The sequence below is a fragment of the Stylophora pistillata genome, chromosome 13 (assembly GCF_964205215.1).
Source record: "Stylophora pistillata chromosome 13, jaStyPist1.2, whole genome shotgun sequence".
NCBI lineage: Eukaryota > Metazoa > Cnidaria > Anthozoa > Scleractinia > Pocilloporidae > Stylophora > Stylophora pistillata.
The window spans coordinates 22,459,368-22,475,635 of record NC_142531.1 but is presented as its reverse complement, the minus strand read 5'-3'; the positions used below and the strand labels follow the sequence as shown (position 1 = coordinate 22,475,635).

The window sequence follows — 16,268 nt, the reverse complement described above, 5'->3', positions numbered from 1 at the left end:
TCATCTTTTCTCACGTTACAGCTTTTAATCAGCGATTGTTTTTTTAGGAATTAGAGACTGGAACTCACAAACATATTTTGACTTGATGATGACGTTTAGCCAACGTCGAAACAGCGTCGTCTTTTACTAATTTTTTAATCTTAAAATAATTTTAAGGAATGTTTTATCGCAACCTTGAGAGTTAAGGGTTAAAAAGGGGTTGCATCACGTGTCGCGCATGGGCGCTAACAAACGCAAATAAGTGACACAAACGGGCCGTTAGTACCCACCTCCGTGAAGCTTGAAACAGTCCATTCAATCCTGGCATGCTGCGACGGAAAAAAAGTCTAAGATTTGACTCACATGAAGGATATCTATCAAATGGCCCGTACAGCCCCCTACGTGCAAGTAAACTCTCGGCTATGAGCAAGCTTACCAAAACGTCGAGAGTAGAAATGGGTCAAAACTTCCGCTTAAGTTGGAAGAATTTGTTTATGAAACCAGAGTACTAGTGAGGGGTTTACATATTTCTTCTTGAAGAGTAAATGTAATTTACACTGACGGAAGAATTAGAAAGGAAAACAATATTTATATTGGCTTCTTTCAGAACATTCCCCGCACTACCGCCCCAAGAGGTGGTTGTGATTGATTCTCCACCGCCATCAAATCACAGCTATGTAGATTGTGTTTTTAAGTATGAAAGCGGGTACAAGTGGTACAGCTTAAGGTTGCTGGTACCAGTTTTCATCTTTTTGATGGGTTGTAACTTTGAAAGAATACAACAGAAAGACTTACCAAGGCCAGTTGAATACTTTTACGGGGTTGAATTAAGTAATCATTGGTTATCCAAAAATAGGTGTCATTTCGTCACTAGCAGTTTCCATGGCAACGCTTCCATAGGCTTATTTAGACGCATTTTTTAGCTTGTGGCTTAAATAATTCGAAAACTAACCCCGTTACTTTTTAGCTACCTTGACTTTACGTTTGATCAAAAACATATCTAACTTGTCAAACTGATCGTATGATCTACTTTTCTCTGGTCAGTATGCGACATTACCAACTCTGGCGTCCAAATGAACACTGGGTTAGCCAAGCCAGTACCAGGTCTCCCAGGGGGCTAGTTGTTGGCGTGTCCTTCATCTCTCTAAGATCAACGATGTTTTATTTTACCCTAAAGCATAAGGGAGATTGATACATGGTTTTAGCCTCAAGAAGTTCTTTGCAAAAAATATTGTAATTGAGACAAGTAAAGTTAGTTGACACATTGACGAAACTTTTACAGACACGATACGAAAGTAATTAAAAGCGAATTTACCTTCAATGAAACAAAACTAGTTAATTGCACAATTTATAATTGATCAACCCTGGAAAATAAAATACGCGTGTATTTTGCAAAATATATGCCTCTTGACGTCATGGCAGTTGCTAAGGAACCAAAAGACAGGGAATTCTGAGATAAAGAGGGTAGTCATCCACGTTTATTTTGCAGCCTACCGACGCCATAGAGGATACGTTGCTAAGGAACTCGAGTCCAGGGAATACTGAGGGGGCGAGGATGGTCACTTCTCAGAAATATAAACTAATAATTTTTAATCTGAAAACAAGAAGAACGTACATAACTATTTTAATTCATTCGTCAAGTGAGCCAACTTCAGTTGTGTTCTTCTTCTTTACTTGAGACATATTATTTCCATTGTTGTACACAAAAATTTAACGAATTTCTAGCCAACATAAACACTTCTCCTTCCAAGACGAGTGAATGAAATTTATTTACCAGACCAAATTAATTTACCAAATGTTCGGTTCGTCGTTTGGTTATGGCGTTTCGTCGTTTCGTCATGACGTTTCGTCGTTTCGTTATGTCGAGTCGTTGTTTTCCGAGTTCGACTCGTCGAACTTTCAGTTCGTTTCGTCGTATTGTCAGTTCGGTTCGTCGGCTGGCCTCTTCGACTGGCCTGTTCGGTTCGTCGTTTTGTCGTTTTGTCGTTTCGTCATTTCGTCATGTGATTTCGTCATGCGGTTTCGTTGTTTCGTTATGTCGTTTTGTCATTGCGTTATGTTGTTTCGTCGTTTCGACTTGTCCACTCAACAGGAGCTATAATTCAACCTAAATTACACGAAGAGTTACTTGATTCCATACACTGTTACATGAATCATTAATGTGGTATCTATAATTTGCCCTCTGCCGAAGGAAATGGATCCTTTGAAGAGCGACTTACGCCACAGCATAGAATTCGTCTTGAGTTGAGTGAATGATCGTTTTCATGAAAGTGACAATGGAATTGGATATCTAGTAACACACCTTGGCAGAATCTTCGATATTCTAGCTCGTGCATCTTCGTTATTTAACATTCCTCCTCAGCTGGAGTGTTTGTTACAAAGAGCTCTTTTGTTGTTCTTGGTGGCAGTGACAACTCATTGTAAAGGCGGTTGTTTAAGTTTACAGGATGTAGGGGTCGTCCTAGCATAAATATTAGGGACCTTAAGAAACAACGACGGCGACGCCAAGGAAGACTTCGATTAAAAAATGAGTTTCTACTCTTAGTTAGAATTTCAAAAATGGCTGCAGGAGCTTACTGTCTCATAGAGCGCCACAGCTGAACTTCAGTCTGACGTATAAAGAAGCCGTTGAGTTCCAAATGGAAATCAAAATAATTTGCCGTCGCCGTTTCGGTTCGCAGACGACGCAAATTTTGGCGATTTCACGTTGTTGTTTTGCATAGGACGGCTAAGAAATGTACAAAGTTTCAAAACGCACGTGCTGAGCTATTGTTCTGCCAATTAGATCTCTTGTTTTTCCACGTCCTCGTTGCCGTCGCCGTCGTGGTTTCTTAAGGTCCCTATTCCCAGAGAACTCCTGTTACAGTACCTTGAGAACAATTTTAGACATATTTAAATTCGAGATGAAAGTTGATGGTAGTTTTTGCCGTTTGAACGAGCGGGTGATAATGCATGATTCCGACGTTTTGAGCGTTAGCACTTCATCGTACAGCGAATAGAATGGGTAGGTTACTTTTCATCATCTTCTTTTTTTCACGGTAGGAGAGACTCGACATTAGTACTCAATTCTAATTTTAGCAATACATGTTACGTTTTAATTCAAGTAATTAAAAGATTTAGACCCTCAACTAAAGCACGGCTTTACTGTGGCTTTTATTGTGTTGAGCCTTGTAGTAACTGGAAAGTCACGGCGTTGGAAGTATCGGGTTCTTCTGCAGTGGCTAGCGGATCAAGGATGGATGACTCATCCAGCACGGCGGGATCTGGAACTGGCTCAGAATCTGAAGCATCAGCGGCGACAGAATCAGGAACTGACTCGAGGACGGAGTTGGGGACGAAGTCGACAGGAGTACTTTCTGCCACAGGGATGAGCGAGTCGGACATAAACGCAGCGCAGCGCCAGTCGATAGGTGAATCAGTCTGCACGGCTTCACGATAATCAGCTAAGCTGATTCCGATACCACAGATGCGATGTTGGCAGTGGTTGCAGACGTCGCATTGAAGTCCTTGTTGGCGCGCTCGGACAAGCTTCTTACATGAGATACACTTGGTAGACATCGTGAATTGAACTCGTTTTCTAATAGTGATCGGGATCGTAGCTTAATGGTGTATGGTGGTTCGCAATAAATAACCCCGTTCATACACAACCATGGGATCAGTGTGCCCCGAAGTTCTGTCATTTCATTGGTTAATGCTAATGGTGTTTGACAACTTATTCATCACTGAGATACAGTGAAAATATATGAAGTTCATATATTTTGTACTGCGGTATTAGATACATATGATGCACGATCCTCGCAGTAGATGGCGCTATTTAAGCAATAGCGAAAATCAGACCTGAAAAAAATCAGGCCTGTACGGGATTCGAACCACTGACCTCTGCGATGCTAGTGCAGCGCTCTACCAATTGAGCTAACAAGTCTAACAAGCCAACTGGGAGCAGGCCGTTAAGTTGATTCGTAATAAACCCGTGAAAGTGATAAATGAGATACAATGAAAATATATGAAGTTCATATATTTTGTACTGCAGTATTAGATACATAAGATGCACGATCCTCGCAGTAGATGGCGCTATTTAAGCAATAGCAAAAATCAGACCTGATTTTTTTCAGGTCTGATTTTCTGAGCACTGTAATCTCAAAAACCAGCTCCAAACACTGTTTCATTTAGCACTTCACCAATCCGTTCAATGTCAGCGGTACGCTTGAAGTTTTCGCCTGCTGAAGTTAAAGAGCAAAACAAATGCGGCTAGCCTTTACTTCCCGAAAGGAATTAACACCATTCTTTATTCTTTCTTTATATTTAAAAAGCTAAAGATCGCGCTAAAAAAAATTAGTATTCATAGTGCAGTGTGACTTTGTGTAAAGTGAATAGAAGACCGTTAGGACGCAGAATAAAGAAAACCTAGCTCCTAAAAAGTTGTCTTGTCAGGATATATTTCTTCATGTCGAGATCGGAAAATACACGAGGAAACAACCAGGAAGATACCCACTTCCTCAAGAAGCAAAGAGCCTGAGCTTGTTAGTAATTGACTCTCACTTTCACGTTGTGGTTCTCTCGAGGTCAAATAGGGGTCATCGAATCTTCACAAGACACATCTTCTCCTATAAACTCTAAAGATTAATAGTAAGTAACACTGAAGTTTACCAAATGGAGCGAAGTAACTTATGTTGGGAGCGAAGTAACTTATTTGATGGAGCGATCTAACTTCCGAGTGAGGCGATCTAACTTTCGGATGGAGCAATCTAACTGGCAGCGATCTAACCATGGTGCGATCTAACCGGATACCTATGCCACACTTCCACCACTAAAGCACTGTGCTAGGAATTGGGAAAAAACTAGAACTCCTTAATAAACATGTTTTACTAATAATCCTTGGTGAAAAAGTCGGTACATACGAGGTGCTTTTGGAAAGTCCAAACCTTGTCAGCTTGAGAAAGAAAAGACTTTTTCATATATTGATCTTATTTCACAAGTCATTTCGAGCAGCCGCAGCTGCCTACGTAGCAGCATTATTTACACTGAGAACCAACATTAATGGGCCTAGAGGTATAAACAGGTTGCAGCTACCATGTGTATAAATACTACATCTTATGGGAAAAACTCCTTCAAATTTCTTGCACCCAAATTATGGAATTTGTTTTTTTTAGAAACAACTGCCTAGACTTTACAAGCATATATACATCTGTTCTCTTTTTCTTTTTCTTCATTAATTGTACATATATTTTTCACTCTATTTATTTCTCAGAGAAGTGCTTGTACACTACTCTTCAATCCAAGTTGAAATAAAGCTTTACTATTACTACTACTACCACTACCACTACCACTACCACTACCACTACCACTACCCCTACCACTACCCCTACCACTACCACTGTCACTACCACTACCACTACCACTACCCCTACCACTACCACTGCCACTACCACTACCACTACCCCTACCACTACCACTACCACTACCCCTACCATACCACTGCCACTACCACTACCACTACCACTACCATGACCACTACCCCTACCACTACCACTACCACTACCACTACCATGACCACTACCCCTACCACTACCACTACCACTACCACTACCACTACCACTACCACTACCATGACCACTACCCCTACCACTACCACTACCACTACCACTACCACTACCCCTACCCCTACCACTACCACTACCCCTACCACTACCCCTACCCCTACCACTACCACTACCACTACCACTACCCCTACCCCTACCACTACCACTACCCCTACCACTACCCCTACCCCTACCACTACCACTACCCCTACCACTACCACTACCACTGCCACTACCACTACCACTACCACTGCCACTGCCACTACCACTACTACTACCATTACCACTACCACTACCCCTACCACTACCACTACCACTACCACTACCACTACCACTACCACTGCCACTGCCACTACCACTACTACTACTACTACCACTGCCTTTACCACTACCACTACCACTACTACTACCAACACTACTACTACTACCACTACCATTACCACTAGCACTACCACTACCACTACCACTGCCACTACCACTACCACTACCACTACCACTACCACTACTACTACCACTGCCACTACCACTACCACTACCACTACTACTACCACTGCCACTACCACTACCACTACCACTACCACTACCACTACCACTGCCACTGCCACTACCACTACTACTACTACTACCACTGCCTTTACCACTACCACTACCACTACTACTACCAACACTACTACTACTACCACTACCATTACCACTAGCACTACCACTACCACTACCACTGCCACTACCACTACCACTACCACTGCCACTACCACTACCACTACCACTACCATTACCACTACCACTACCACTACCACTACCACTACTACTACTACTACCACTGCCTTTACCACTACCACTACCACTACCACTACCACTACCACTACCATTACCACTACCACTACCACTACCACTACTACTACTACTACTACCACTGCCTTTACCACTACCACTACCACTACCACTACCATTACCACTACCACTACCACTACCACTACCACTACCACTACTACTACTACTACTACCACTGCCTTTACCACTACCACTACCACTACCACTACCAACACTACTACTACTACTACCATTACCATTACCACTAGCACTACCACTACCACTGCCACTACCACTGCCACTACCACTGCCACTACCACTACCACTACCACTACCACTGCCACTACCACTACCACTACCACTACTACTATTACTACTATTACTACTACTACCACTGCCTTTACCACTACCACTACCACTACCACTACCACTACCACTGCCACTACCACTACCACTGCCACTGCCACTACCACTACCACTACCACTGCCACTACCACTATCACTACCACTGCCACTACCACTACCACTACCACTACCACTACTACTATTACTACTATTACTACTACTACCACTGCCTTTACCACTACCACTACCACAACCACTACCACTGCCACTACCACTACCACTGCCACTGCCACTACCACTACCACTACCACTGCCACTACCACTACCACTACCACTGCCACTACCACTACCACTACCAATACCACTGCCACTACCACTACCACTACCACTACCACTACTACTACTATTACTACTACTACTACTACTACTACTACTACTACTCTACTACTACTACTACAATATAAGATCAATTATGACTAATGGAAATCTCTCATATGGTCTCTTTGGTTGTCATTGGGGGAGTTTCACGCCAAATGGCAATCTGTTATGTTTTCAAACTTAATTAATTCGTAGAAGTAAAATCAAAGTATGTCTTTTTTGCTTTTGAAGTTTTGCAAATGTTTCATGCCTTTCAGTGACTACACGTCAAATTATGTCAACACTCTGTGTTCAAGTTGAGTCAGCCACGTCATTTAAGAATCAGTTCATGTTTTTAGCTGTGTATATATCTCATTTCTTCGCTCCATGATGTTACAGTAACACATGAAATTTAACCAGATTTATGATCGAATATGAGCTTTCTGTGGGCTCTTAATTTAATTCTTTGAAAAGTAATTAGGTTTTGAAAACGAACTGGCCACATGCTATTCACTATCTCACCCCTTCCCTACTTGCTACTTTTTGGGGTGATTTCAACCTTTAAAAAGAGCTAATTTATTTATTTATTTTATTTATTGCAATTTAACGGCATAAATACACAAATGTAGGTATGATACAGTTAATTAACCAAAAAATAATTTTAAAAAAGCCATAGGGAGAATATGCAAAAGAGTCCCAGACCCCATGTAACAGCAGATCACCCAAAACATACAGTACGAATGAGATACTATGTTATAATAAAGACAAATAAAATCATGATTTACCCGCAAGAAATTTATTCACATTAAATTTAAAATTCCCAGTGCAATTTGCAGTGCGAATGTCAACAGGCAACATATTCCAAGAAACTGCTATTCGATGGAAATAGGAATATTTAAGGGAATTAGCCCTTGCATATTTTTGCAAGGAACAATAATTTAATTAGAGTAATAATCCACAAAAGATGAAACATCAATGTCAACAAACCCTTTCAGTGCCTTAAAAACGAAAGTTATGTCAATTAAAACTCTTCTGTCTTCCAAAGATAATAGATTTAACTTCTCAAGACGAGCTATATAGCTATCCTTAGTTTTCGAAGTAAATTTAGAGGCGTGTCTCTGGACTCCTTCAAGCTTATCAGTGTTCTTACGCAAATATGGGGACCATATCTCAGAGCAGTATTCAAGGTTAGACCTTACTAAGGAACAGTAAAGAGTTCCCTTGCACTCTGGGGTAAAAGTAAAGGGGTCCACTTGCACTCTATATCTTTAAAAATTAGTTTTCCTCTTCAGTTATTTTCAACTATTTTAGTCAAATTCGGTTTAATTTTCCCAATTAATTTTATAAAAAGGGGAAAAAAAGTTACCCTCGACCCTCAACAAGAAACCCTTGACCCTCCTACCCTCGAGAAAAAGATAGACTCCAGCGATAATTACTCCAGGGTGCTCGCCCAAGTGATTCATTAACTTTTAGATGAAAATATGTTTTTCGAAATAACTCGGACGCTTCTGCTATTCTAAAGATCCATTTCCTTCGGCAGAGGGCAAATTATAGATACCACATTAATGATTCATGTAAGAGTATATGGAATCAAGTAACTCTTCATGTAATTTAAGTTGAATTATAGTCCTGTCGACAAGTCGAAACGACGAAACGACATAACGAAACGACGAAACGCCATGACGAAATGACGAAACGACAAAATGACGAACCGATGTGGTCGATGACGAGTCGGACTCGTAAAACGACGAGTCGAAGAGGCCAGCCGACAAATCGAACTGACAATACGACGAAACGAACTGAAAGTTCGACGAGTCGAACTCGGAAAACAGCGACTCGACATAACGAAGCGACGAAACGCCATAACGAAACGACGAATCGAACATTTTGTCCAGGATCTACCTTCATAGTTATCACTCCCAGGATTAAGATTATAGACCGAATTGGACTCCACTTACTCCTATTACCATTACTTATTACTTATTATTATTATTATTACTTATTATTAAAATGTCTAAAAACATTATTATGACAAAAACGATGATAGAAATGATAATCAAACAACAACAAACATATGAAACATATGTGTGAACTGCGGTTATGAGACGTATATGAGCACGATCCTTCGCAGTAAAGCACTATTTGAGCAATAGTGAAAATCAGACCTGAAAAAAATTTCAGGCCTGTACGGGATTCGAACCACTGACCTCTGCGATACTAGTGCAGCGCTCTACCAATTGAGCTAACAAGCCAACTGGGAGCAGGCCATCAAATTAATTCGACATAAACCCGTAGATGATAAATCAAACAACAACAAACATATGAAACATATGTGTGAACTGCGGTTATGAGACGTATATGAGCACGATCCTTCGCAGTAAAGCACTATTTGAGCAATAGTGAAAATCAGACCTGAAAAAAATTTCAGGCCTGTACGGGTTTATGTCGAATTAATTTGATGGCCTGCTCCCAGTTGGCTTGTTAGCTCAATTGGTAGAGCGCTACACTAGTATCGCAGAGGTCAGTGGTTCGAATCCCGTACAGGCCTGAAATTTTTTCAGGTCTGATTTTCACTATTGCTCAAATAGTGCTTTACTGCGAAGGATCGTGCTCATATAAGAAATGATAATGATAATCGAAATAATGAAAATTGTTCAGACCTCCTCTATAAAGCTTATTCTACAATGATCTCGAAGCATTTGCTTTCTATTTATCTCTCTTGTCAAACAAAAGTATCTTGATGGCTAATCTTCTAAATGAAAAAGTGTTGCATTGTTCAAGGAATGTAATACACGTCATGTACATATTACAGTTTCTGATCAAGAGAATTTCGTTTTGCCTCTTTAAAGTGTTTTGAATTTCTTTTTTTTTTTCCTTTTCAGCACTCCTCCAATTGTTCAGGCCAGGTAAGTTCTGTTCGTATATTGTTATATAGTATCATGGAAGAACGTTAAGCGGTTACGTACACCATGTGATTAGAGTCTGTGCGGAAGAGAAGATCTACAAAGTGTCACAAAGATTTTGAAAAGATTTGACGTCACATCCAAAATGGTAGAAGAACAAAAAGGGAAACGACATTTCAATTTGGTCTCTTGCAGATCATCTCCAGCACTACCTCCACCTGGAGTGATTGTAGTAGATTCTCGACCACCTCCAGATGACGGCTGCATAGACACTTGTTTCAAGTGTGAAAGCGGCTACGAGTGGTACAGCTTAAGAGGGAAAGGTAGGTATTCAAATGTTTTCAGAGCCTCACTAGTCAGGATTCATTGAAACTCACAGTTGTGGCGCAGAACTGACTGTTTGGATTTCTACAAAGATTCAAAAGAAGATGCGTGATCCTCGATGATGAACAGAAATTTGAGCATTTGCAGAAAGGAGTCTGAAAAACTTCAAGCTTCGATGGGATGCGAATCCTTGTTTCCTAGATACTAGTTGGGCGCCACCACTGACTAAACTGCTAAGCCATGCGTTGGGAGGGAGAAGCCGGAATTTTTAGGCTTAAAACAGATTCTTAATTGATTAGGTTTCATAGCTCTAATTTTCTTCATTATTTTTCAGGTGCCTGCATTGTCCTGTTACTCCTTTTGGGTTACTTGATCGGTGGAGTGATCATTTTGGCAATATACTTGGTGTCCTGTGTCCTGGCACGCCTTTGTGGTTGCAACACCTCAGATAACTAAGCACTACAGTTCATCAGTGGTCTATCTACGGAGCAGAATTTAGATTGAACCAATTGGTCTAGAGCGTTCTCTCCGAAAGTTTTAATCTATACAAATTGGGATTCCTTATCTTCGAGTTTCACTCTCCTGAGTCAAGCACGGGCGCGTTATTTGTAGAAAACTTTTCCAAATATACAACTACTATCTCAAGAGATTCAATGTTAGAATTAACATTAAAAGCACTACTCAACTATAGATTCTGTACTTAGGTAGAAAAATAAAATATTGAACCTCAGAAAATGGTCAGTAGACATTAAATTCAACAATGCGAAAACTAAACCGTAAACAACATTTTAACATAAATATTTTTGAGGTTTCCCCGCATGTTCTAAACTCCATCCTAATTAATCAGTACGGAATTGCCTTATCAGAACCACATCAAATGTGACAATATTAGACCAATTTGTTACCGCCTCTTTTGGGAAACAACACCTTAACGATTCAACTTGGAAATGAACGCCAACCCGCAGGCTGTAGTGGCTTTAATTGAAGAAGAGCAGACCATTATTGATGAAGTTCCATTGGAAAAGAAGACAGAGGTTGTTGCTGCAGGGCAAGGGCTAACTGATTACGACTCGGTCATAAAGTCACCTAAACTGACTCCTATTAAACCACTGCATTTGCTTACAGACGAAAACAACTCTCCGTTCATTTATAATGGTTGAAGAGGAAATTAGATCTCATACCTGTTAACGAATAGCAGATTTACAGTTGTACCTGCGCTGCAGAACTTATCAGAGTAAAGTTATATCAAAACATTTTACCAGTTAAACTAAGCGGAAGTCTTGACTCATTTCTACTCTCGACTTTTTGGTAAGCTTGCTAATACCCGTGAGTGCTCATACCCGTCTCTTGCACCTCTGATTGAAACAATCCTTGCTTGTATATCTTGAGTGGCCAGAACTATTGCTGCGATCGCTATCTATATATATGGTCACCCGTGTTCTTTCCTTGACTGAGAGCAGGCTCTTGTAAGCGCTACGACACGAGTGACGAAACACAAAGAGCGAACCGGGGAGTGTGCGAGAGATCCGTGAGAGTCTGGAACGGGAAATGAGAGTCAGGAGCTGCAGTTTTTACCACTCCTGTCGAAGAAACAATAAGAGCCTGCCTGCAGGCTAGGTTCTAGTTTGGCGACCGGGGAGATCTTGATCGATGGAACGAGTTTATGATTTTACGATATAGTTTCACACATTACAGTAACAAATATATATTTTTTAGGATTGAGACATATTTTAAAGTTCATGAGTTTTCATTAAAACCCATTTAATGGAAAACTAATAAAGAGGACAGCATATATGAAAATTTATTGAACATTGTCCAGATGTTATTGTAAATATTTCACAACTATGAACTACGACGCTTCTGAAATCTTTGGTATATACTCTCTGCTAACTTATCATCACAGGTTATGCTATTTCGCTTATTAGGGCCATCCCCGTAGAATTTCGTTCCTCTGCTGACTAAAAATGAAAGTCAACTACATTATCCGACAATATTCAGATTCATATTCACGATTTAGTATAAAACATGCGATAAAGAGTTTTTGTTAAATAGAATTCGTTCATATCTAATTTTCAGGGCTGTAATGGTCAAGTAAACATTTTGTGTGGGGATGGCCTTATAGCAATGTTCCTAATCCAACGATTAAGGGAATATTTTACACTAATATCTTGTTCGAAGTTCACGTTTGATTAGATCCGCTTTAAACTACTCTTCAAATAATGGGATTGGGATGCACACTGTACCTCCGCTGGACGGCCTTTGTTCTCTACTCGTGGACTCACTTGACTCACAAAATTTACATAAGATATAGCAAGTACCAGCTACAACCAAAACTGCGACCACAATGACGAACACAATTAAGTACATAAGCAAGAGGAAAAGGACATACCAAAAACCTAAAATGAAGGGAAAAAAAAGCATTTTTAGTATGCTGAATTTCGGTGCGGTATGTTGATAACTCAACACATGAGAATCGCTATCAGTGATGTGCGGGCGTTTGCTGAAAAAAAACTGTAAACGCATACTTAAGTGTTGTAGTTAAGGTTTTGATCTCAACACTACCGCCAAAGGAGTTCAATTTTACTCGAGGTGCAGACCCAGATAAAATCTCGGGCTGATAGGGTATTCCGACAACAAATGATATCCACTTTGAACAGGGAAGAAGTTAAATCTATCCTATATTCCAAATTTTGGTGATTATACACTCAAGTCAATGAATTACCCAGGGAACCTATCAAAAAACAAGTGTTGTTAAGCTGGAACGTCACTCAAATCTTGCATGGTGTGCTAATATGATTTCTTAGCCTAACCATGACAAATGGTGAAGCCTGAGTGGCTTGCCTTCATATGCAAGCTTACAACAAGATAGAGATTTAAAGCCATTCTATTCCCAAACCAACAATGCTAAATCCTAGGCGTGACTTACCTTTAAAAATACTATTTGTAAATGAAAGGTGGTAAATCGACAGGTCTCCGAACAATCAGAAGAAAAAATGTAAAAGAGAAAAGAGTGATTTGTTTCCGTTTCATGGTGCGGACTCTAACATGTTTAATGGATACAAATAACTAAGCTAACTTAACTTCTAAGAGTGGTTTTCAAATAGGCGTTAATAGCAATCAGGGATTATACTAATTTTGTATACCGTAAAACGCTTTTCAACCTCTTAACAAATAGATGTAAATCCAAATTGAATAGAAGCTTGGTCGCGTTCTCCCACGCTTTATACAGTTGCGAAATTGTTTTTACACAGGGTTTCGGCATTGACTCAAGTTTTAGTTTTGGTTGGAGTTCAAGGCAGTCAAATGAAATTCTCTCTACCAAGACAACATTGTTCAGTCAGTGATAAGCGGTCATCAATAGAAAATACCTTTTCCTTTAAAGTCGTACCAATCGGAGTGAATGTCATACTTGCAGCAAAAATCCTCAAGACAGTTGGACCAGCTTTTTTTCCGTACCTCAGGCTGGTAACAGGTAGATGGGGGCCGCTGTAGACGGAAGACGGGTGACTCAACAACTACTGTTATCGGGCTGGCGGCCCATGCTTCCACTCCTGAATGGGTGATTCTGGTCAAATTAAAAAAACTCGATTGCTTATTATCAAAATTACTAAGGAAGAACCACAACACGGTTTGTGTATATTTAAAACAAAAAAATGCCTTCTCTTTCAAGTTTGTCGTTAATATTCCTGTAGCGGACTCAATTCTTAACCACCATCATTTTTATCTATTTTTTTTTTTTTTTTAGGCCTATCCCACCCACCTTGGAGCTTTTCTCTCGAATCAAACTGCACTACTTTCACATGAGAACGTTTTATTTTAGGCTGAACATACGTTCTAAAGTTATTAGAATCTTAGTAGCCGTTTAACATCTGATGTTGATCAGGTAGAAGTTTAAATTTTACTGTCACGATTCCATACAAATAAGTGTTTTCTTCATTTGACCCTTATGCAATATTTGGCCGCCAGGTAACTAACTTTGTCTTCTTTTCAGACGGCATAAACTCAACCTGGATATCTGCACAAGCTGAGATTTTAGTTTGGGCAATGTTCAAGTCAGGAAAACCACTATGATTTAGGTCAATGAAATGAAGAAGTCGCAACCTCAATATCTTAGCTTAGTTATATGAGTATCCGAAGCGCGAATTCCCAAAGTCCTTCCATGTTTATGTACGTATGTACGCCAATTGGAATTTAAATAACATCAGTATATGCTCTCCAGGTTTTCTTTCTATCTCGGTTGTAATTAGGAAGTAAAAGCTTTGACCAGCTCGTTACTGATCCAATGCCATTAAAAGCAGTTTTATTTTTCAAATCACCAAGATCAGATGCGATCGAGGTACAAATAAACGTCTCGTGTTGACGTGCGTTGTAACCACACTGTTAATTTGTATATCCAAATTCAAACTGCAAAGTTCGCAGAACGAGAAAACCAAATCAAAATTTTCACGACGATTTATTTGTATTTGCGATGAATAATAATTGTGTTCGTCGCTGAACTGGTGGTCAATTATTTGTATCAGTGAAGCCGAATAATTACTTCCGCTTATCTTGGAATCGAACTTTTTTTGCCTAGTATTGAATAAAAGCTCCTCTCGGAAAGACATCCCCGATTCAAGGATCCTTTCTACTTGACTGCATCAGATAAAAGCATTCTAAATTTTGATTAATGATCGAAAGTAATTAAAAGAAACGCAATAAAAGGAAATAGCTTTTATAGTCGTAATACAACCTTTGATCCGTAGCAGCTTCTTGACATTCTTGGACGCCAACTTGTCCGCTGTGCATTGTCTTTTTCTAGTTCGTCCTTTAATTTTCCTAAACCAGTGTGTCAGAATGGGTGAAATAAGGACTGGAAGAGCTCATACTTCTCTTCCTATTAGGAGGCAGACGAAGCTACACAAACTCTCCATTACAAGGTTGCCTTCAACTTGGGACAAGGCTGTGTTACTAAGCAACCAGCTCCTTGAAAGGTTGCCAGCCTTACCATTGCCCTAAATTAGACGCAACTTCAAAAGTTCTTTGTTTATAAGAACCCCTGATGACAGATGGGTGTCATTTCCAGTTGAACGATTTTGACTTTTTTTGTCGTTGTTAATTTGGGATCACGCAATCCCCCAAAACCCATTTCTACACTTTTTTTTATTGAATCTATGTCTTTTTAAAGAAGGTAAATTTCTAAAAAAACTGAGGGGCTGCGTCAGTAGGGAGGTATAACCAGGTAATTTGGTTTTATCAACTGAGTTGATAATATACATTGCCCTTCGTAAAGGGTTTCTTAGCTGAAGTTCTGAGCGTTAGGCCTCCGTAAGAGCGAATGATAAAGGGCTAACGCTCGAAAACGCCAGGTTTAAAAACTCTTAACGATGGCCAATTTATATTATCAACTCAGTTTATAAAATCAAATTATCATGTTTTTTTTAGACTTCTTTTTTGCAATGACTTAAATTACATCTCACTTACATCTCACCAATCTCACAAATACAGAGTAAGCTCATCACTTTATTGTGACCTTCCCTTTCGAATGCAGTTTGCATGAGACGTTTAGCCGGGGGAAAGAATTATTTTCTTTAAGGGTTATCGCGGAAAAGAAGCTCAATTTAAGTAAGAGAGCTATAAAATTTGCTTCGATAATTCAGTATTTCTTTTAAACCCATAGCTCATTTCTTTATCACCAACCTCTAAAAGAGAGCCGTGTTGTCCTTGACAGTAACTTTAACCCTTTACCTTGACATCAGTATTTATATTCTCCATATTCTTCTTTATACATTTTCTTTGGTACTGACATGGATAATTTCGACGAAGTCGAGGGGATTATTCGACAATCTTCACCGAACCTGAGGCGAATAATTGTTTTAGTATAATTTCAGAGCTGAACAACAGAGAAATTTCTAAAATCATAACATTTTAGTAACATTTATTAACATTTTATTTTAACATTTTATATAAACCGCGTGGAGCGGTTTATATAGCA

General features: G+C 39.7%; 1 protein-coding gene across 1 annotated transcript; it reads right to left on the bottom strand.

The window, feature by feature from the left end:
- Positions 1 to 12,080: 12,080 nt before the first annotated feature.
- LOC111327707 (uncharacterized) lies at positions 12,081 to 15,254 on the bottom strand. Its single transcript, XM_022931950.2, has 3 exons — positions 15,027 to 15,254; positions 13,666 to 13,862; positions 12,081 to 12,693 (listed from the first exon to the last, which is right to left on the bottom strand). The coding sequence occupies exons 1-3, from the start codon at positions 15,080 to 15,082 to the stop codon at positions 12,503 to 12,505; spliced, it is 444 nt and encodes a 147-aa protein (XP_022787685.1). The 5' UTR covers positions 15,083 to 15,254; the 3' UTR covers positions 12,081 to 12,502.
- Positions 15,255 to 16,268: the final 1,014 nt, after the last annotated feature.